Source organism: Hippopotamus amphibius, chromosome 8 (genome assembly GCF_030028045.1).
Source record: "Hippopotamus amphibius kiboko isolate mHipAmp2 chromosome 8, mHipAmp2.hap2, whole genome shotgun sequence".
NCBI lineage: Eukaryota > Metazoa > Chordata > Mammalia > Artiodactyla > Hippopotamidae > Hippopotamus > Hippopotamus amphibius.
The window spans coordinates 27,145,414-27,167,127 of NC_080193.1; the positions used below are offsets into that span (position 1 = coordinate 27,145,414).

At 52.6% G+C, this 21,714-nt stretch overlaps 1 protein-coding gene across 2 annotated transcripts; it reads left to right on the forward strand.

Moving 5' to 3' along the window:
• Positions 1-1,463: 1,463 nt before the first annotated feature.
• Positions 1,464-15,128, forward strand: PUS1 (pseudouridine synthase 1). Of its 2 annotated transcripts, none has more exons than XM_057744259.1 (6): positions 1,464-2,681; positions 3,463-3,694; positions 5,863-6,000; positions 9,116-9,218; positions 12,205-12,896; positions 14,830-15,128. In XM_057744259.1, exons 1-6 carry the CDS (start codon positions 2,563-2,565, stop codon positions 14,875-14,877), a joined length of 1,332 nt encoding a protein of 443 aa, XP_057600242.1. In that variant the 5' UTR covers positions 1,464-2,562; the 3' UTR covers positions 14,878-15,128. The 2 variants fall into 2 exon arrangements, with proteins under 2 accessions (XP_057600242.1, XP_057600243.1); XM_057744260.1 differs by lacking the exon at positions 1,464-2,681 and adding an exon at positions 2,688-3,154.
• Positions 15,129-21,714: the final 6,586 nt, after the last annotated feature.

Sequence of the window (21,714 nt, forward strand, 5' to 3'; positions counted from 1 at the left end):
ACGCTCCTGGCACACTCACAGGGGGCCCTCGGCCCACAGGTCCAGTTCAGGTGCCTGCCCCGCTTCCAACTGCTCTTGGGCACCTGTCCCAGCCTCACACGCCTCAGTTTGCCCTTGATAGATCAGATATGCAGGATGGGAGCTGCTGGGTCTGGAGAGGGAGCAGGTGTGCTCGGCGCCTCTGTGGCTGGTTTGCAGGGAGCCTCGGTGGTCTTTTCATTCTCTCTCACCTGATGCAGGACCTTGGAGCAGGGCCCCAAGCTTCTACCCTCCCCACCTGCTGCCCCGGGGCCTCCCCAGGGAACAGCGCAGGGTCTTGGGCCTGACTGAAGCTGCCCTCATTTGGCCTGAGTTTCTGTTCCAGCACCATGAGCTTCCTGGTTCACATGGGCGGGGGTAGCCTGACTGTACAACCCGAAGTCCCATCATCCAGTCTCAACCATTCTTCTCAGTGGCTCTATTACCTCCGCCACCTCCAGCTGTCACAGTTGTCCAGGTTGTGCCTTCACACAGATGGCTCAGCCTGGGGCCCCGCGTCCACCTGCACATGCCAGAGCGGGGCCCAGGCCTCCAAAGCTGCAGAGGCTGAGGGCAGGGAAGGAGTGTCTCCTGACAAAGGAGTCTCTGTGGTAAGGAGTGGGGGGTACTCTGTGTGATGGTGGGGTGCTGTGTGAAGGTGGGGTGCTGTGTGATGGGGTTCTGTGACGTGGGGTGCTCTGTGTGAAGGTGAGGTACTCTGACGGTGGAGTGCTTTGTGTGAAGGTGGGGTGCTGTGTGAAGGTGGGGTGCTGTGATAGTGAGATGCTGTGATGGTGGGGTGCTCTGTGTGAAGATGCCTCGATGCTTCCTAAGGCTGCTCAGCCACTGAGTTCCCCAGATCACATATGACCTTGACCTTTGTTCATGCCTGGCACCCTGGGGCAGCTCTTTCTTCCCTTCTTCCAAGGGGTGGGCTGTCCTGGGGGGTTGTTCAGCACAGGTGAGCTGTGCCCTCCCACCTGCCTGAGCTCTTTTCCAACTAGGCCTGACTTTTGAGCACAGAGGAGGCCGGGCAGAGTTTGGTCCATGAGAGAATCCTCGTCAGCAGCCAGTGATCCAGTTTCTTTCTTGTGGGTTTGCTTGTTCTGGACATTTCATATACAGCTGACCCATGAACAATGTGGTGGTTAGGGGCGACTTCCCTGGTGGTCCAGTGGTAAAGAATCTGCCTTCCAATGCAGGGGATGTGGCTTCCATCCCTAGTGGGGGAACTAAGATTCCACATGCCTTGGGGCAACTATGCCCTCACACCACAACTGCTGAGCCTGCATTCTGAAGCCCGTGCACTGCAACTGGAGAAGCCCAAGAGCCACAAGGAAAAGATCCCATGTGCTGCAACTAAGACCCCACGCAGCCAAATAAATAAAAAATTTTTTAATGTGGTGGTTAGGGGCACAGACACCCCCCCCTCCCCATGCAGTTGAAAAATCCATGTATAACTTCACAGTGGGCTCTCCGTATCCGTAGTTATGCATCCCGGGATTGCACCACTGACAGAATGAGTAGTACTGCAGCTCATATCTAGTGAAACAAATCCCATATAAGTGGAGTTGCGCATCCAGCCCTGCGTTGCTCAGTGGTCAGCTGTACACGGAATCATACACGATGTGGCCTTTTGCCCCTGGCTTCTTCCACGGAACGTGTTTTCAAAGGTTAACATCCAGCTGTAGCATGTGGCCGTACTTCTGAGTCGTTTTTCACACGGCATTTACTACTTGATCATACAGTCTCTTACTGTTGGTTTGTCATCATCTTTCCCCCTGGAATGGAAGCTTCCCGAGGGCCGGGGTTCTGCTCCTAGTCTATTCCCAGCCTCTGGAGGTGCCGGGAACCTAGTGAGTCCCATGCCTCCAGCAGCACTTCCTTCCACCTTCTCCATCTGCAGTGACATCTCTGCCACCTCCCAAACCCCACGCGTGGACGAGTTTCCCATCTGTCTTCCACCAGCTCCCGGGAGGTCCTCAGTTCCCAGAGCTCTCACACAGGAGGCCCCAGCATGACCCATTCTCTCCCTTGTATTTCGGCTCCTCTCCGTGCCTCAGCTTCCTCATCTGTAAAATGGGAACAAGAGAACCTTCCTCAAGGCTTCATGAGGACTGAATAAGTTAACGTGCGTCACACCACTACAGCAGCACCTGGCACACAGCAAGTGCTTTCTTACCACAGGTTTGTCAGAAGGCGTTGGTCTGCACACTGTTGAAAGACAGGCTGTCATTCCAGATGCCAGGGCTGGTGCTGTGTGACTTCAGGCCAGGGGCTCAGCCTCTCTGTCCCTCGGGTTCCTCTTCAGTAACGTGGGGATGCCTGCTCCCTAAGGCGGGCGAAAGGACCGAATGAGCTAACACGTGTAACACGGAACAACGCCTGCAAGCGTAGCCGTTAGGACCATTCGTTCGCTCTAAGAAGGCGCACGCACAGCGGCCTCAAACTATCCCCAAGTCTGCGGCGGGGAACCTGGCTCCCTGTGCCAGGCCCCGCCCAGAAGCCCCGCCCAGTCCCGCCCCCTGCACCAAGATCCGCCCCATGCCGCCTCGGCCCGCCTCTCCCAGGAGGACTTTTGTCCACGTCCGGCCGCCGTCCGGCTGCGCGCTCCACTTCCGCCTTCGCCCACGTGGTCCGGCTCAGTCTCAGTCCGCGGCTCCGTGAGTGGGGCCGGGTGGGGGCGCGCCCCACTGGTACCGGCAGGGGTGGCCGGGGGGGGGGGTCTTCCCTGACTCCCGAGGGAGCGCCGGCTGGGCGGGGCGAGAGGATGATGGGGGGAGCAGGAGGGACTGGGGAGGTCAGGGGTCAGCCTGGGAGTCAGAGACGTCTGAGGTTATCCGCGGGCGGGGCTGGAGCGTGAGAGGGTCCCGGAAGGGTTAGAGTTCACAAGGGGTGGGGCTGGAGCGTGGGGGTGGTCGGAGTTCAGCAGGGGCGGGCCGGTGTGTAGGGGTCCCGGGAGGTCAGGGGTCTAGAGGGCCCGGGTGGGTGGTTCCCGGGGGAAGTCAGGGGTCGGGCGCGTGCCCCGCCGCCACTCCCGGCCCTGCATGGGGCTCCCCAGCCTGCGGGCGGTGGCCTGGGCCCTGAGGAGAGCCTGCGGACCGTGGACCCCGCGCCTGGGACCGCGCCTCCTCTGGTAATGACAGTGCACTTGTCCGTGACCCCAGGGTAGCACGCTGACCCCCACTGAGTCCGACTGCATGCCCGGCGAGCGCCAGCCCTAATGGCGTAAAGTGCTGTCACTGCTCCATTTCTCGGACAGTGAAACCGAGGCCGAGTTGGTGGTTGGGCCAGGTCTCCAGTTAGCTTAGCGCCCAGCTGGGATTTGGACTGGGCGGTCAGCCAGGGTGTTGACCGGACCATGCTGCCCCCGTCGCTCTTTTACTGGGCTGCTTCCTTCTGTGTTGTTCACCCCCCCCCCCCCACCCCACCGTGTCTTTTCAGTTTGCCCCCCATGGCAGGGAACGGGGAGGCCCCCATGCCCGTGGGGACCAAGAAGGAGCAGGACAAGAAGGCCCGGAGTGGCTGGCAGGGCGCAGCCAGAATCTGGGAGGAAACAGAGCAGCAGGCGAAAAAGCTCAAGAGCAGCGAGGATGGGGAGCAGCTCAGGAAGCTGCCCAAGCGCAAGGTTGTGTTGCTCATGGCCTATTCCGGGAAGGGCTACCACGGCATGCAGGTGAGGGCGCCTGCAGGGCCCGGGCAGCTCTGACTTCTTTCGCCACTGCCCCCCACCGTGTGCTTGGGGCAGGGACCTCAGAGCAAAGTGGCAGAGAGCGGGGTCTCATTCTTCACCTCCTTTATCGTGTGGGTCCCCTCAAGCAAGGTTTAGATGCGAATTGAAGCAGCTTTGAGCCCTGTTTCATCCACACGTTGCTTGGATGCTTGCGGGGGTGGGGGGGGGCGTTCACGAGTCTGGCAAGGTGGTTAAGGGTCCAGGCCTGTCACTGACCAGCAATGTGGCCTCAGGCCAGTGACCGGAGCTCTCAGGGCCTCGTTTTCGCATCTTTAAGATCACAGTGCTGACTCTGTAGGGCACCAAATGTCATTAGGCTGAGCGATGCGGCACAAACCTGGACAGTACCAGGGATGCTCAGAAGAGGGTGACAGTTTGTGGGTTATGCAGGCATATGAGAACTCCCTGCCCAGCCCAGCCACGTGACCCTTTCCTGAAAGGCACAAGGGTCCAGGTGCCCTGACAGATGCACATAGATTTGCTTCTTGTTCCTTGTGATCAACTTTGTGGCTTTTATACCTTGGTTCCTTGTTCTTTAAACGTCTTTAAGCTTGACTCGCAGGGAGGAATTCACTGCTGTGTAGAATATCTAATTAAAGCAGAACTTTAAGAAAACAATGCCCAGCCTTGCCAGGTGCTAAGATAATAGGATTGGAAGTAATGAGATACTTTATATCCTATTTTATTATTTTTTTAAAGTGTAAGGTTGCACCCCTGAAGCCAATTTGATGACCACTGGTAGACTATGACAGTGGTGGAAGCTGCTTGGTCTCACTTAGTGGAGCAGATAAACCACCTCCACTGCTCTTTGTGGATGTTTAAATGCTTTTCTGAGGGTGACTTTGATTACACGTGTTGTTGCCTTGTGCTCTGTCTGGAGAATTTTGCCCGTGTCTCATCAGCTGCTGTTTGCCTCATTTTCCCCATTAGGGGAATGAATGGGGGGGTAGAGAGTGATGGTAGCTCACAGGGTGACAGAAGGACACATCAAGATGTATGGAAGGGTTGTTATCCGTGTTTTTTAATACCCATTCCAATCACTGGAGGAGCGTTTATAGCTTCTTGCTGAGTGAAGGGATTGGACTTAAGTTGCAGTGGGAACTGTAAGGTAGATTTTGGGAAGAACCTGCCCACTCTGGTGAGTCTTGGCGAAGTGCTAGTAGGCCTGTGTCCCTTGCTTTGCAAAGGTTTTCTTTGAGAATGTCAGGGTGGTGACCTCACTGCTATCACAGGGTCCTGCAGGCCCTGGGCCATGATTACACTTCATCCCTCACCCACAGCACATCCCCATCCCTACCCACTAGGTGCTGGCAGTACCCCGGGATGGCTTCCTCCTCCAGCAGGGGGGCCTGCCTCCCTATAGTGATGCAGGAGGGCCTGCTCCCTGCTGTGATGGGGGGTGGGGGTGTCCTGGGGTAATAAGAGGGGCCCTGGGGTGATGAGGGAGGGGTCCCCTGGGATGATGAGGGAGGGATCCCTGCGGTGATGGGGGAGGGGTCCCTGGGGAGATGGAAGGGGTCCCCTAGGATGATGAGGGAGGGATCCCTGGGGTGATGGGGGAGGGGTCCCTGGGGAGATTGGGGAAGGTGGCCCTTGGGGTGATGAGGGAGGGGTCCCTGGGGAGATGGGGGAAGGTGGCCCCTGGGGTGATGAGGAAGGGGCCCCTGGGGAGATGGGGGAAGGGGCCCCTGGGGAGATGGGAGAAGGAGGCCCCTGGGGTGATGAGGAAGGGGTCCCTGGGGAGATGGGGGGCCCTGGGGATGATGAGGGAGGGGGCCCCTGGGGTGCTGAGGGAGGGGAGTCCCTCTTTGGCCGGGTGCTGCACACAGATGGTCTCCAGCAGGAGGGTGCTGGTCTCATCCCAGCAGGTGTGGGAACAATATCTCAGGTAATGCCCACTGTCAGCTGCCCAGGATGGGATGTTTCTAGGACTGTGGGTACCCACAGGTGGCTTTCCTACTTCCCATGGGTCTCTCCATGCCCACAGGTGTGGTCCCCACCTCTGGGGTGCGGGCACACTGCACAGCCCCTACCTGGACTGGCCCTGGCTCAGGGCCCCTCACTGTGGGTAGTGATTGAGAGAAAAACAATTTTTCTTCTCTTTTCCTCAGAGAAATGTCGGGTCCTCGAAATTCAAGACCATCGAAGATGACCTGGTGTCCGCCCTGGTCCAGTCGGGATGTATTCCTGAGAATCATGGGGAGGACATGCGGAAGATGTCCTTCCAGCGCTGTGCCCGGACAGACAAGGTAGGCGCCGTCCGCATGTGCCCTGCAGGTGCGAGCAGCTCCGAAGCTGCCGGTCTGTGGTTAGTGTGTGCCTTTGTCCCACTTTCCACCTCAGCATCTTTATCTCTCAAAATTCTCTTGGTCACGAATGACAGATGCACAGCTCAGACAAGTCTGAGTGGAAAGAAAGTTGTTGCCTCGTGTAACCAAGAAGCCAGGGCATTTCCAGCACAGGTGTGGCTGGTCCTAGGTGCTTGGGGCCACAGGGCCTCGTGTCCTCTTGGTCTGTGCTTTCTCCTCGGCTGTTCCCACGGGTGGCCTGGTGGCCACCACACTTGCCTTAGATCCACCCATCTCAGACTTGAGATACAAGTAGGACCACGTGGCCGCAGAGGCATGCCACACTCCTGTTGTTAAACTTTCTAGTTGCCACCATCAAGAGGGAAAAGGAAACAGATGCATTTGAGTTTTGTTACCAATTGTATTTAACTTAGTGTGTCCAAGGTAGTCTCCTTTCAGCATAAAAAATGATGCACGGGAACTAGTTTCCATTGTGCACGTGTGAGCACCAAGTCTTTGAAATCCAGCAAGCATTGCACCCCCAGCATGTCTCTGCCACACTCGCCGCCTCTCCTGGGCTCAGGAGTCACGGGTGGCAGTTGCCCAGCGCTGTCCACTCACGCTCACAAGATCGAGTCCCGCCGTCTGGTTGGCTCTCGCATCGTCCCAGGCTCAGTCATGGCTGGTCCCACCCTGGCATGTTCCTGGCTGTGGGGCCGGCGAGGGCAGGGGCTCCCCATGGGAGAAAGGAGGGTGTCGCTGAGGCAGGTAGGACCGACAGGCACTGAAAACGTGAAGTTCTCCAGGAGATAAAAAACTCTAGGTGCCTGAGTACTTCTCAGCCTGCTCTCTGAGACCCTGGTCCCAAAATCACCTCTCTGGCCACCTAATGTCACCAGGAGTCTGTCGTACACATAGCTTTTTGCAGGTCAGGGTACCGAGAATCTGAATAACATCTCGTGTCAAAGGTACACAGTCCTCTGGGATTCGCAGGCCTGGGCCAGAACCCCAGATCCAGAGCCACTGCACAGACAGGTAAGAATAAAAATAGGTACCGGGAGTCTCAAGCGTGATGCAGTCACGTGTTAGATGGTCCAGGTAAAAAGTAGCGGGGCTCTTCGCAGTGTTCATTTTCTTTTTAATTCTCCCACTTATAGCTCTCTGGTTGTTTTCAAGGCAGAAGAAAAGTAAACATTTGCCTGAGCTAATGAAGACAGTATGTCAAAATACAGGGCTGTTATTTATTTGTTTCCACTGTTACTAGGGATGGTTTTATTCTAAAATGTTCTCCTTCTTACAGTTTGGGAAATCTGAAGAATTAGAAAACCTTTGATACTAACATCTCCATGGATGAACAAATGACAATATTTTGTTAGCTTTTGTTTCAAATTTTCAAAAAAAAAAACAAACCTCATTGAGCTGTAATTCACTCCTGCACATTTTGCCTATGAGAAGAGTACAGTTCAGCAGTTCTAGTTTTTTCTCAGAGCTATGTAACCGTCACCACAGTCAAGCTTAGAAAATTTTTATCATCCCTGAACCTTCCCTGTACCCTTTAGTCATCACCCACATCCTCACTAGCATATCCAGAAAATTCTCATTTCGATATGTAACCAACATAAAAAGATTAGCAATGAGATGTGTTTCCGTTCCTTTTTTGTGTTCTGAGTCTTTGAAACCTCATTTGAGAACAGTCATTGTATGCCCTCAGAAGCCACTTGTGGTCAGATGCCTCTGAGCTGGAGGCTGTGGGCCTGGGGAACAGTGGATTTGGCCTTTGCTACATCTCACCAGTTTATTTTTTTTCTTTCTTCTTTTTAAAAAAATCTCTCCAACTTTTTATTTGGAAAAACTTCAGACCTCCAGAAGTCTCAGGAACAATGTGTGAACACCCAGTAGTCTTCCCCTAGCCTTGGCAGTGTTAAATTTTTGCCATATTTCTTTTCCTTTTTTGCCTTTGAACGAACCATTTGAGAGGAAGTTGTAGACATCATCACCCTTCACCCCAGAATATGCCGCGTGAGTCTCCTGTGGGCAGTGGCGTCCTCTGGCAACTCCTGGGTGTAACTATCGCCCTTGGGAAATGTAACACTGATGTACCGTTTCTAATATGCTTCGGCTTTTGGTTCTGATCCAGTGTCTAACCCAGGGTTGATGGTTCCATTCAGTTGTCCTCTCTTTTGAGTTTCCTTTAAAATGATCTCCTCGCCTCCTTTCTGTTCTTCCCGACGTGATGCTTTTGGACAGTTCAGACCAGTTATTTTGACAAATGTCTTCAATCTCTATTTGTCTGATTGTTCTCATGGCTAGATTCAGACTAAAAAAAATTTTTGGCAGCAACATTCCATGTGTTACACGGTGTTGTTACACGGTGTTCTATCTTCTTTGCTTACATTTTACAAACCTTTTTAGAAAGCATGATTTTAGTAAATAGAAAGCTGCACACAGCATCAGCGTAAAGTGAAATGGGTGATTCTGCGGTGGATGCCTGGATTATCTCTGCCCACATCCCAGGAACCCTCCTTGTCCACCTTCCGAATCACACCGCTCCCCTCGTATTGACTTTTATGAAAACCTGCTTTTAGAAGAAAGGTATAATATACAGACGGTAACCCGCTCTCATCCTGAGCGCAGAGCTTGATCAGTTTAACCTGCGGAACCGGCACCCCATCCCCACAGGATGCCTGCTGTAGTGACTTAGATGGTGACCTCTTCTTTGCTGTGCCCTAAAATTCTGTTATCTTAATTGCATTTTCTTTTTTCCTGAGTCCTTGAGAGTCACATCCAAGGTGCGACTTTATCTCCTACTTGCGGATGTCATGTATTTGTTCTATGTTTTGTTGGGCTTTGAAGTTCACTTGTAATATTTTGTAAGTTATGCAGCACTCACTCCCTTGGTATGTAGAACACTGTTCTCATATCTGATTATTCCCTTCAGACGCACTGCTAAAAGCAGAATTCCTGCATGGAAAGGTGTAGCGTGTGCGTGGTCCTTCTGCCGAAGAGACCAGCTCGCAGAGTGTCGTGCTCCAAGTGCAAGGCCCAGCTGGCCCTCCCACGTCTGCTTCCTTTGCAGGGCGTGTCCGCGGCAGGCCAGGTCGTGTCCCTGAAGGTGTGGCTGATTGACGACCTTTTAGAAAAGATCAACAGCCACCTTCCATCTCACATTCGGATACTGGGTAAGCCTTGCAGCGCCAGGCTGCACACCGGGTGGTGGCCAGTCTCACAGGGACACGAAACTTCTTCTTTCACCAAATTCCTTTGGTGTGGAGATAAGACAACAGAGTGGTTGCTTTGCAGTTGGTAGGAGTGGTTGTAAGTCAGCTGTGAAAAAGGGTTTGGTACTCCTGCCTCCTTCAGAAAGGGGCACAGCCAGACAGACTTGGAGAGGCCATCAGTGCAGCATCTTGGCGTTGCATATGCCTTGTTTTAACCAGATGCTTGGATATGAAAGTCCAGATTTGATAAAATTAATTAAATGGGCAATTATTCCTTTTTGTAACAGGCCTAATAATGGGATTTCTAGGTCTTGTTTGTTTTTTTTTAAATCCAGTCTGACTCTCTCTGCCTTTTAAGTGTCATATATGTGCTGTTGATAATTAACGTGGTACTGGTGTGGCTGAGTGTAGCTCTCCTGGCCTTTTGTTTCTCTTTGTCCCCTCTGTTATTTCCCTCTTCTTTTTTTCCCTCCTTTTGGATTAATTGATTTTTTTTATAATTGAATTTAATTATCATCTTGGTCATTAGCTAATGCTGTGACTTGCTGTGGTTTTTCTTTTTTAGTGCTTGCTTTGGGGTTTAAAGCAGGGGTTGGCAAACTTTTTCTGTAGAGGGCCAGGTAGTAAAATCTTTGAGGCTTTGTGGCCGCATAGATTACTGTCTGTGTTACATATTCTTCTGCTTTTTTTCTTGTTTTTAACCACCCTTTCAACCTTAGCTCAGAGGTCGTACAAAAACGGCCATGGTTTTGGCTGTTGTTTGCCAGTTCCCGGGTTAAAGCACCCATCGCTCACTTACCACAGCCCCTTTCACATGAAGCTAGGCTACCTTGTGCATGTCTAACACCTGTGGCCACACACTCGCACCTGTCCTGGTATTGTGCACGTCTATTTCATGTCTACCTATGTTATAGCCCCCACACTACATTGTATTTTTTCTTTAAGCAGCCAATTAAAAACATTTTTAAGTGCTTTTTAAAATTGAAGTATAATCAGTATATAATAACCTGCATATTTAATTATACAATTAAAATTTCCGATGTATGTGCACACCTGCGAAACCATCCCACTTGAGAGAATGACCCTCTCCATCACCCCAAGGAGATTGTAACCTGCCCCGCCCCCATCCCTCCCACCCCATTCCTCACCAGGGGTCCACTGATCTGCTCTCTGTCGCTATAGATTGCTCTGTATTTCTAGAGTTTTATGTAAATAGGATCCTATAGAATGGCTTCTTTCACTGAGCCTGGTTAAAGATTCCTGCACGTTGTCACATGTATTCAGTTTGTTTTGTTTCACCGCTGTGTGTTTTCCCATCATCTACGTAGGCCCTAAGTTGTTTATCCATTTACCTGCTGGGGAACTTTGTGGGTGCTTCCAGTTTGGGGCTGTTACAAAAAAAAAAGCTGCCGTGAACATTTGGTGCAAGTACATAGATACGTAGGATTCTCAACGCAAAGGCACAACCCTTGTTTTTGGTTAGTTTGCTCACTATTGAATTTTTTAAATTTTTATTTGTTTATTTACTTACTGGCTGCACCACGCTGGCATGAAGGATCTTAGTTCCCCGACCAGGGATCGAACCCACGCCCCCTGCAGTGGAAGCACGGAGTCTTAACCACTGGACTGCCAGGAAAGTCCCCTGAATTTAGTTTTAGTATAACTTAGTTTTATTTTTATTTCACTGTGGTCTTTCTCTGCCTGTAAGGACAATTCCCTCCTGAAAACCTAGAGTCAACCTTCCTCAAGTCCCATTCAGTGCCTCTTAACATTCATTTCCATGGGAAATATTCTAACGTATGTCACGGGTTATTCCCCAGTTTTGCAAAACAACACCAAACCATACACAACCCCCAGCCGTAAGCACTGCTGCATAACATGACACAGCAAGGCTGTTTCCCTCGTTAACAGCCCAGCCACGTGGTCGTCTGCCTTTTCAGGCTTTTCTTGGCAATGATGTTCCACACGACGGAAATTAGGTGTACAAAACACACTTGTGATGGTCTCTGTCGATGAAACTGAATTCTTAAAGCAAGACAAGGGACAAAAATAAGATTGCCCCAAATCAAACACGACAGCGGAGACAGAAGATGGGGAGGGCTGCACAGGTGTGGCCTTGAACTGGCAGCCCTGGTGTGGCGGGGAGGGGTCTGAATCACCCCTCGTAATATGCAGCCAGCGTTGGCCTGTAAGTCAGGCTCCTTGTGGGGTTGAGTCCTCTCTACCCGGTCGTGACTTTAGCGTGAGGACAGCTGCGCAGCACAGAGCGCCTCTTGGTCCCCAGCTTCTGGAAACCACCCCTGCTAATTCTTCTGGAAATTTTCTTTATAACTACAGACATAATCTATATATTTGTATTTCTCTCACAAAGGGAGTCCGCCTGCCTATAGCTCTTCATTTTGCTTTTCTTTTTTCACTTAACAGGTAAGAAATATTTTCGCAGCCCTGGCCAGGGGCAGCGAGTGCTCAGCGGTACAACCCCCAGTCCTGGGGCCGGGCTCCCTGCTCTGGGGGCTGCTTTCTGTTCCATTCTGCCAATGTCTAGGAGGTGTTGATCCTTTTCCTTGTGGCTGGACTTTTTCAGTTGTTTCCAGTTTCTTCTGCTGTTGAACACGCTGCTGCCCCTGGCCTCACCTGCAGGATGACTTCTGACCTGAGGGTTCTGGGTCAGGGTCACCGGCTGGTGCTTTAGTCCAAGTGGTAGCTGTGCTGGGTCCCCGCTGGGATCTGCGAGGCGAGAGCAGGATCTCCCACACCTTGGACGCCCTAGGTTTTGTTTGACAGACGCTTACGTGTTTGCTGTACTGGTTGGTTGGGCTCTGGGTTGGAGCGTCTGGCAGGCTGAGGGTTTAGCGCACGGAGCCAGGTGCCCCTCGGGCTCGTCCGGGTTCGGGAGGTGAGGTGCTGGGTGTCATCAGGCTGTCCTCATTGCCTCCTCTGCCCTCAGGACTGAAGAGGGTCACGGGCGGCTTCAACTCCAAGAACAAGTGCGACGCCAGGACCTACTTCTACATGCTGCCCACATTCGCCTTTGCCCACAAGGACCACGACGTGCAGGACGAGACGTACCGGCTGAGCGCAGACACACTGGGGCGTGTGAACCGGCTCCTGGCCTGCTACAGGGGCACCCACAACTTCCACAACTTCACCTCGCAGAAGGGGCCCCGCGAGCCCAGCGCCCGGCGCTACATCCTCGACATGTTCTGTGAGGAGCCCTTCGTGCGGGAGGGCATGGAGTTTGCGGTGATCAAGGTCAAGGGCCAGAGCTTCATGACGCACCAGATCAGGAAGATGGTGGGGCTGGTGGTGGCCATCGTCAAGGGCTACGCACCCGAGAACGTGCTGGAGCGCTGCTGGGGGGAGGCCAAGGTGGACGTGCCCAAGGCGCCAGGGCTTGGCCTGGTTCTGGAGCGGGTGCACTTCGAGAAGTACAACCAGCGTTTCGGCCACGATGGGCTGCACGAGCCGCTGGACTGGGCGAGGGAGGAGGCGGAGGTCATGGCCTTCAAGGAGCAGCACATCTACCCCACGATCATCAACACTGAGCGCCACGAGAGGTCCATGGCCCAGTGGCTGAGCACCCTGCCCGTGCACGACTTCAGTGCCACCGCCCACGCAGCTGCCAGCCTGGGCACCAAGGTGGGGCTGGGGACCACGGGTACTAGAGGGGCTGGCACTGGCCCTTCCAGGAGCTCAGCCAAGCACTTGTCCACGTCTGTCATTGTCCGTGGCTAAGTTTTAACCTACTCTGCTCCCGTCACTGCCCACTGTATAGATGAACAAGCAGAGGCACCAAGAGACGCATCACTCCCCCAGGGTCACAACAGCGGAAGGAGCAGGGCCAGGGCTTAGGACCTGGTGGCCAGCTCCCCTGCTCTGCGCTTAGTGACCCAGGGTGAGGGACATGATTGGTGGCCCGTCTTCCTGGGTGTGAGGTGGAGGTGCCAGTAGGATGTCCTTTTCTGGCTGACACTGCTGGGCCATTGGCATGTGTCTGGCTCCAGAATGTGGGGTCACCTGAGAGGCACCCGGGACACTGGCCAGACGTCATTCTCCTTGCCTCTCTGGGTGACGTTTCTGTCCAGGCCCGTGGTGCCCCGCTCCGTCTGGGAGGGGATGCAGGCTGGTGCAGGCTGTGCTTTTGGCCCAGCTCTCCCCGAGCCGCACCAATCAGGCCGCTCTGCTCTGTGAGCGCAGGAGCCAGGCTTGTCTGCTGCGCAGCAGGGACTGGCTCAAGGTGTGCTCATCTGTGACTTAATTGTCAACCTTCTCTTAGAAGAACATTTGTGATTTGAGGTGCTGGAGCCAAAAGTTAACATTTTACTTTTGTTCTCAATTCTTTATCCTTGGGGCGAGGGAGGTCCCCAAAGCCCGTGTTCTCTTGTGGTGGCCCAGCAGCCTGTGGAAGGGTGAGATTCCCACCTGGAGCTCTGGGAGATTTCTTCCCATTATCTAGATATCTGGAAAAACATTGTCCTTCCTCCACACCCGGGCTTGTAAATCCAAGTGCATACAGGTAAGGGAAACAAGCGATGTGGGCCAGGTGTAAGAAAAGCAGGAGTGCAGGTCAGATGGTAAATTCTCAACAGCGTCAGGGAGGCTATAGGGCTTGGTGGAGATTGTGACAAACAGGAGAGCTTTTGTTCCACCTGAAGAGGCCAGTGCAGCTCAGTGCCAGCCAGTAGAGGGTGGGCCCAAGTGTTGTCAGAGCTTAGTTTCTTTCAAGAGAAACTGGCATTCCAGAATTGTATGTGAAATACTCCACTCTTTAGATGTTGATGGTTATTAATTTTCCCAAGCACTGGGAGGCCAAATGGAACATGTGTACAGATGTGACCTGGGGGCCAGGTGCGCCCTCTGCTTGATTCCCACAAGTAGAGGCTGCGGACCATTTGCCATCTGTACATAGTGCTGAGGGGCTTGTACTTGTCCAGTGTTGCAGCAGCTAAGTTTTATGTCCCCAAGGTCACTGAAGCCTCTGGGGATTTGAAAGAGCCCAATGAAGACGCCCCTCTCGTCCCCAGCCCCTGGCTTTCCCTGGTCAAGACAGGTTCTTTTTTTTTTTTTTTTTTTTTAATGTATTTATTATTTATTTATTTATTGGCCATGTTGGGTTTGTTGCTACACACGGGCTTTCTCTAGTTGCAGTAAGCGGGGGCTACTCTTCATTGTGGTGCACGGGCTCTTCATTGCGGTGGCTTTTCTTGTTGCGGAGCACGGGCTCTAAGCGCATGGGCCTCAGTAGTTGAGGCACATGGGCTCAATAGCTGTGGCTCACAGGCTCTAAAGCGCATGCTCAATAGTTGTGGCACACAAGCTTAGTTGTTCCGCAGCATGTGGGATCTTCCTGGAGCAGGGATCGAACCTGTGTCCCCTGCATTGGCAGGCAGATTCCTAACCACTGCGCCACCTAGGAAGTCCAAGACAGGTTCTTGAACCAGTTAAGAGAGACACAGAGTCAGGCTGAGCCCTGTCCTGGGCATCTCTGAGCAGCCCCCAATACAGGGGGACGTGCCCCCACAGGGCAGCGCGCTCCCTCACAACCATTTTCCCGTCTGCTTTTGCTTTGCAGGTCCACAGCCCCCTGGAAGGCAGTGATGGGGACGGGGACAGTGACTGAGTTGGCTTGCGACACGAGCTCCAGGACCTGTCTGCCTGCTGCTGGCTGCGTGCCTTGCCCACACCAGGACAGCCTCCGTGCAGCCTCTACATCTCAGGATCCTGAGACCTGCATCAGTCTGAGTTTCCATCCCAGGGAGAACCTGCTGCGAATCTATTTTCACCTCTCGCGTTGACTACACACCACTCAGCATGTAAAGACACTATTTTTTTAAAGAAGCGATTTTCTTATTAAATAAGTACAAACTTTGCTTAGTCACTTCTTTTACCTTTTTCTCGGTCTGTTCCACGGGTCTTTCATCGAGAGAGATGAAAGGAGCACCTTGCGCTGTGTTAACAGCAGACCTGGCCCCGCCTCGGCTGGGAGCCGAACGGGTGACCTGGCGAGTGCGCATGTGCTTGGGCGTGTGGGTGGGCGGAGGCTGGAGCCGCCGGGATAGTGGGAGGCTCTTTGCAGGACTGGCTGTCAGGCTGTCTGGATGGGGCTCGGCGGCCAGGCAAGGGGCGCAAACCAGAACAGAATAAGGCGGCCATTGGGCCACATGTAGCCATCCCCAGCGCTGGAGGACATGGGCTCCTGTGTGTCCACCGGGCTCCGTGCAGCATGTAGCTTCCATCCTGGTCCATCAGGCCCTGGCACTGTTCATGTGCCAGGCTGCAGGAGCGAGGGCAGAAGAAAGGCGCACGTGGTATATACGTCCTTTAGCGAGCTCTCCTGGAAGACCCGCCAGCGACTTCATCCCTACATTGGCCAGAGGTGTGTCATGTGGTCATATCTAGCTGCAAAGGAGGCAGGGAGATACTTTTTATTAAGTGGTGCCCTGCAGAAGAAAAGTGATGCTCTGTTAGCAGGGAAGAGGGAATCAGGTGATGGGTGGGCGAACGGCAAGTCTGCTGCAGAGGACACGGGAGGCTTTCAAGTGGAGAAGTGGTGTGTGTGCACAGTGTCACATTTGCACGTGTCACACACACATATGCTGTGTGGTACATGTGTACCCACGTGGATGCACGTGTGGTGTGAAAGCAGTTTGTGAGTGTGTATTTATGTGATGTAATTGTAGGTGACGTGTGTTCCCGGGTACACGTGTGCATGTGTGATGTATGTGCATATGCTGTGTGGTGTGTTGCACACGTGTGCACAGTGTGGCTGGGCAGATTTCGCAGGACCACTCCCTTTTGGAGAACAGAGGGGGTGGGGTGAGTAGAATCAGAAGACTGGCAGTGACGTGGGGGAGGCGCTCTGGGGAGGGAGAGGCCAGGTGCGGTGTGCCTTTGGGTCAGAGAACCCTTAGTGCTTGTCGCTGCCGCTGCCGGGCGGTCTGGGGCTGGGAGAGGAGGGAGGGTTTAAGGCTGACTTGGGCTTTGGGTTCGAGGAATTGATGAGCTGGGCCATTAACAGGTGGGGTGATTGGGAACAGGATGGGCTTGAAGGAGAAATATGGGGGGTTGGCTTTACACATGTTAATTTTACCTGTGGTAGGGCTTTTTAAGTTACTTCCCAGGGCAGAAAGTAACCTGAAAACTGCTGGGATCGTGGGGTTCACCCCATGAAAGTCTACATGGTCTTGGTTTCAGGGCCAAGTTGTAGACAAGTCCCAATTGTGACTCCAGGCAATTAATGTGTGACTCATTTAAATCATCTTGGAAGATCCATGGGTATGTGATATTTTAAAATAATATATGTACTTGGAGGGAATTCTCTGGTAGTCTTCTGGTTAGGACTCTGTGCTTCCACTGCAGGGGGCACAGGTTCGATCCCTGGTTGGGGAACTGAGATCCCGCATACTTCCTGGGGCGAGGCCAAAAAAAATTAAGTAAATAAAATATGTACTTGGAAAAACAATCAGAGTACAAAAAAAGAGAAGTTGCCTTCCCTCCCTAATTCCCGGTATCTCTCCATAGGCCCCTACTCTTATTTTTTTCTTGTGGCTTCTTCCAGAGATCTCTGCATATGTGAGCGTGCTTAACCCTTGTCTTCACACAGATGCTGGCCTCAGCCTAGCATGTCTGTGCCATCACAAAAGTCTGTGTCATTCTTGCTGGTGGCCCACCATGTACGTGGTCCATACTACTCAGCCTGCTGGTGGATGTGTGTCCAGTCATCAATTTTGCACACAATGGCCACCCCTATACATCCTGGTCCACGTGTGAGTGTCCCTAAATGCTGACTCAGTGGTCTGATGGGTTTCTTTTTTTTGCTTTTTCTTTTTTTCTTCTTAATTTTTTTATTTTCTTTTCATTTTTTCTTCTTTATTGGGTTTTTTTAATTAATTTTTAAACTATCTATTTTATACATATTAGCATATATATGTCAACCCCAATCTCCCAATTCATCCCCCCACCCACCCTCGCTTTCCCCCCTTGGTGTCCTCTACATCTCTGTCTCTGTTGGACTGTCATACAGGGTCAGATGGGTTTCTTTTTTTTTTAATATTTATTTATTTGTTTATTTTATTGGCTATGTTGGGTCTTCGTTGCTGCGTACGGGGTTTGCTAGTTGTGGTGAGCAGGGGCTACTCTTCATTGCGGTGCGAGGGCTTCTCATTTCGGTGGCTTCTCATGTTGCGGAGCACGGGCTGTAGATGTGGGTGCTTCAGTAGTTGCAGCATGCAGGCTCAGTATTATGGCTCATGGGCTTTGTTGCTCTACGGCATGTGGAATCTTCCTGGACCAGGGCTCGAACCCATGTCCCGTGCATTGGCAGGTGGATTTTTTTTTTTTTTTTTTTTTTTTTAGATTTTCCAAGTCATTTTATTAATCCAACTGCACAAAACTTTTCCCCACCACCCCATCTCTGCCACTCCCTCTTCCAAAAAGCAGTGGAGGGACAGAGGGACTGGGCAGACACCCCCCGCCCCCAGGAGCCATCTTACAAAATGCAGAGATGGGGGAGACCATGAAACCCGCAACAGATGAAAGAGGGGCAAACAGAACCACAAACACAACACAAAGTTGAGCAGTGCGGACGTGGGTGGGGGGGGGAGCGGGGCGGGGCGGGTTTGCCATCTCTGCTGTTCTATGGCAGGGAACGCTGGAGGAGAGAAGCCCAGAAGCTGCTCCCTTCTTTCTCACAACCTCAAAGTCTATATGCTCCACCTTGGCAGGCAAGAGTTCTGCAGTATACCTTTGTCTTCTCTTCACATGCTAGGGTCCCGGGAGAAGTGGGTGCAGGGGACCACCAGCCCCTCTCAGGGCCACACCCCAAGCCTGCAGTCCCTGCCCCACTGAGGAATGTGTGCAGAGCTGAAAAGAAGACAGAGCAGCTGTGAGGGGCTCCTGATCAGGCCCCAGGGCCATCTCTAGCAGGCAGTGCTTTAAAAATAAAATAAAAACAAAGCCCAGTGCAGGACCCTGGCTGATAAGCATGAGAACAGCTAGATCACCAGGCCGGAGACAATATTAAGAGCAGCAGGGAAAGAGAGAAGCAAAAATCATCTAGGCTCTGGGTTGCATGTTAGTACCATGGCAGTGAGGGTGCTGCAGCCTCCCCCACCCACAGGCTGCGACAGAGATCCTTTCATCAGAAAAAATGAGGTATGAGGGCTCTGCACCTTTGCAAGCTTTCTTCAGTCAAACCAGGGAAGCAGGGAAGTAAGGGTGCCAAAAGTTGAAGACCAGCGCTGAGAATAATGTGCAACAGAATGGGGGGGGGGGGAGGGGGACACGGGGGGTGGGTACAACCACAGAGTTCAGGCTTCCAGGACAATCCAAACCTCAAATATTCTGGTCTGTCAGACCACACATCCCAATTTTTGGCAAAAATATGGTCATTAGGGAAAAAGCACAAGAGAGGCTGAGAAAGGACCAGTGACGTTGGTATGAGGGAGGTATGTCCTGACAGCATCTCTTACCTACTGTCTTGAAGCCCCAAATCACTAAGAAACTGCCATAGCCACGTACTCTCCTGCTTCTTCAAGCTATTTGGTTCTCTGAGGGAGGAGGAGTTGGGTAGGTCTCAGAGGAGGAAAGGGGAACACAGGAAAAGGGTAAAATCTCCATTTATTCCCTAAAGCTGTCTCCCAGCACCCATGAAAGGGCTATTGCAGAGAGGGGAAGAGACCCCAACTCCTCTGGCCATAAACTTCTAATACTGGACTCCAAAAACTAAGGCTGGAGCTGTGGGGCTAGAGCAGAGTGTTAGGCACAGGTGCCGGGGGCATCCATCATCTGTAGGAGGTACTCCCCTGCCCTTCAGATCTTCCACCAGCCTCTTTGCTCTTGCAGCCACATCCCTAGGCCTCCAGAGACAGCCACCAAAAACGGCTCTGCTCAGCAGGGCTTTGGTTTCCTGGACCTCTGTAGATCTCAACACGTAAGTTCCCAGAAAAGTGAGCAATCCAGGCTCTTCTGCCTGCCCACCTCAGTTCCTTTTCTGCTCCATGGGGATGGGAAGCCGGTGGAAACAAGGACCAAGAGCCAGACAGGAAAACAATCACCCTTTGGGGCTCCGAAGTCATCCTCAAAAGGGTTGGATGCAACCAGGTGATCCACCATGGGAGTCGGAGGTGGTGCAAACTCCGTCAGATGTGAGTATTGCAGGGCCCTGAGTATTTGATTTCCTTCGCTTCTTTTCTGGGCTCTTCATTTGCAGACCGGCCTTGCCCTGCTTCCTCCCGGTGCTGGGCGGCGCAGGGGTCGGTGCGGGGCCGCCACCTCCCTCCAGCTTGTCCGGTGGGGGCGGCGCCGAGGCGGCCATGGAGTGGGGGACCGGGGTCAGCGGCGGCGGGGGACGGACGCGCACTGAGGTTGCACCATGGCCCGGAAGGGGAGGCACGGGCGGCGCGGGCCCCCGCGAGGCAGCAAGCGCGAGGGGCGGCAAGCCGGGGCGCCAGCTGCAAGCTCGCCCAGCCTCACCGCCAGCCTGCGGCCGCAGCCACAGGAACCGGAACCCGGCGTGGCCGCCACCCGGCAGGTGGATTCTTAACCACTGCGCCACCAGGGAAGTTCCTGATGGGTTTCTTTTTTTTTTTTTTTTTTTAATTTATTTATTTATTATTTGGGGGGGGGTACACCAAGTTCAATCATTTGTTTTTATACACATATCCCCGTATTCCCTCCCTCCCTCGACTCCCCCACACCCTCCCTCTACTGATGGGTTTCTAATGTCGGCCTAATTGTGACAGCTCCTCTCCTCTATAGAGGTGGTTCCTTGAATCCCTGCCAGTATCATATGACAGTGCCTGTTCCCCCCTCTCCACGACACCAGGAAGCAGACCTGATCTTGGGGCCGACCTTTTACTGGGTCTCATGCTCCTCCCTGAGTGTGGTTCCACACTCAGGGAACAGTTAGAGTCAGGGGTCTGTATAGTCAGGGTCTCAGTTGTCGGCAACTGATACTGAGACTGGCTGATTTAAACAGAAAAGCATGATCTCCCCAGGATGCAGGAGGGCAAGCAGAGCCTGAGCTGGCACCTCCTTTCCCGCCCCAGTCCTCCTGGCTGAGGGAGGAGCTCAGTGGCCCATCATACCAGCCTTCCCCGCCACCCCACAGATCCCCACGGCGGCCCGCATGTAACACGTGCACAGGAAGCAGCCATCCAGGAAAACATGGGAAAATCATTTAAGCAGTTTCTTTAAATTGAAGTATAGTTGATATACAATAGTCTATAAGTTGCAGGTATACAATATAGTGATTCACATTTTTTAAACACTTTTTTTTAAAATTAATTTATTTATTTATTGGCTTCATTGGGTCTTTGTTGCTGCGCGTGGGCTTTCTCTAGTTGTGGCGAGCAAGGGCTGTTCTTTGTTGTGGTGTTCGGGCTTCTCATTGCAGTGGCTTCTCTTGTTGGGGAGTATGGGCTCTAGGCACACAGGCTTCAGTAGTTGTGGCTCGAGGGCTAAATAGTTGCAGCTTGCAGGCTCTAGAGCACAGGCTCAGTAGTTGTGGCGCATGGGCTTAGTTGCTCCAAGGCATGTGGGATCTTCCCAGACCAGGGCTTGAACCCGTGTCTCCTGCATTGGCAGACAGATTCTTAACCACTACACCACCAGGGAAGTCCCACATTTTTTAAAGGTTACACTTAAGCAGTTTTGATCCGTGTATATTGAAACTGCAATTCGAGAGGGTCTAAAAGGGAAAATGTTACAGTCCGATTCTGGAAACAGAAACCACTCTGCAGATTTAGTTGGGCAGACATTTTCTACAGGAAATTCGGAGCTTATGAATTGTTAGAGGGACTGAAATGACCTGGTTTGGACTGGGTCTCCTGGAATGACTCCCAGAACAACAGAACTGACCAACCAAGCCACCTCCTATTGCTGATGCTGCCTCTGGAGCCGAGAGGGATGGGAGGACCCAGGGCCCCCAATTGCCCCACCCTTGGAAACGTATGATGGCCGACTCAGAGCCACGTCCAGGGTCAGGGGTTCAGGTCACAAAGCCACCTGCCACTGGACCTCCCTTACAGGAGAGACTCAAATTTGTCAACTCTCGCAGCAAGTGCAGCCAGGAGCAGCAGGAAGGAGGCCACCTCCCCACCGCACCAGTCTTGCACAGATGGAGCAAGCGGGAGGGGCCTCAGTCTCAGCTGGGACTCTGACCTCCAAAGAGTCTGGCAGATGTAGTTTTTAACTTTCCAACTTCCAACTAAGTAGAAGGGTGGAGTGAAGATTGAAAGGGCCTCCCTGTCAGCGCTTAGAAACATGAAATCACTCCCCTCTTTTATCGAACTAATTCGATCCCATTTTATGCCCCTCTCCTGTCTCCCTATTATAGTCAAGTTTTTTTCTTTTTTTCTTTTTTTTATAAATTTATTTATTTTATTGGCTGTGTTGGGTCTATTTTGCTGTGCACGGGCTTTCTTTTAGTTGCAGTAAGTGGGGGCTGCTCTTCGTT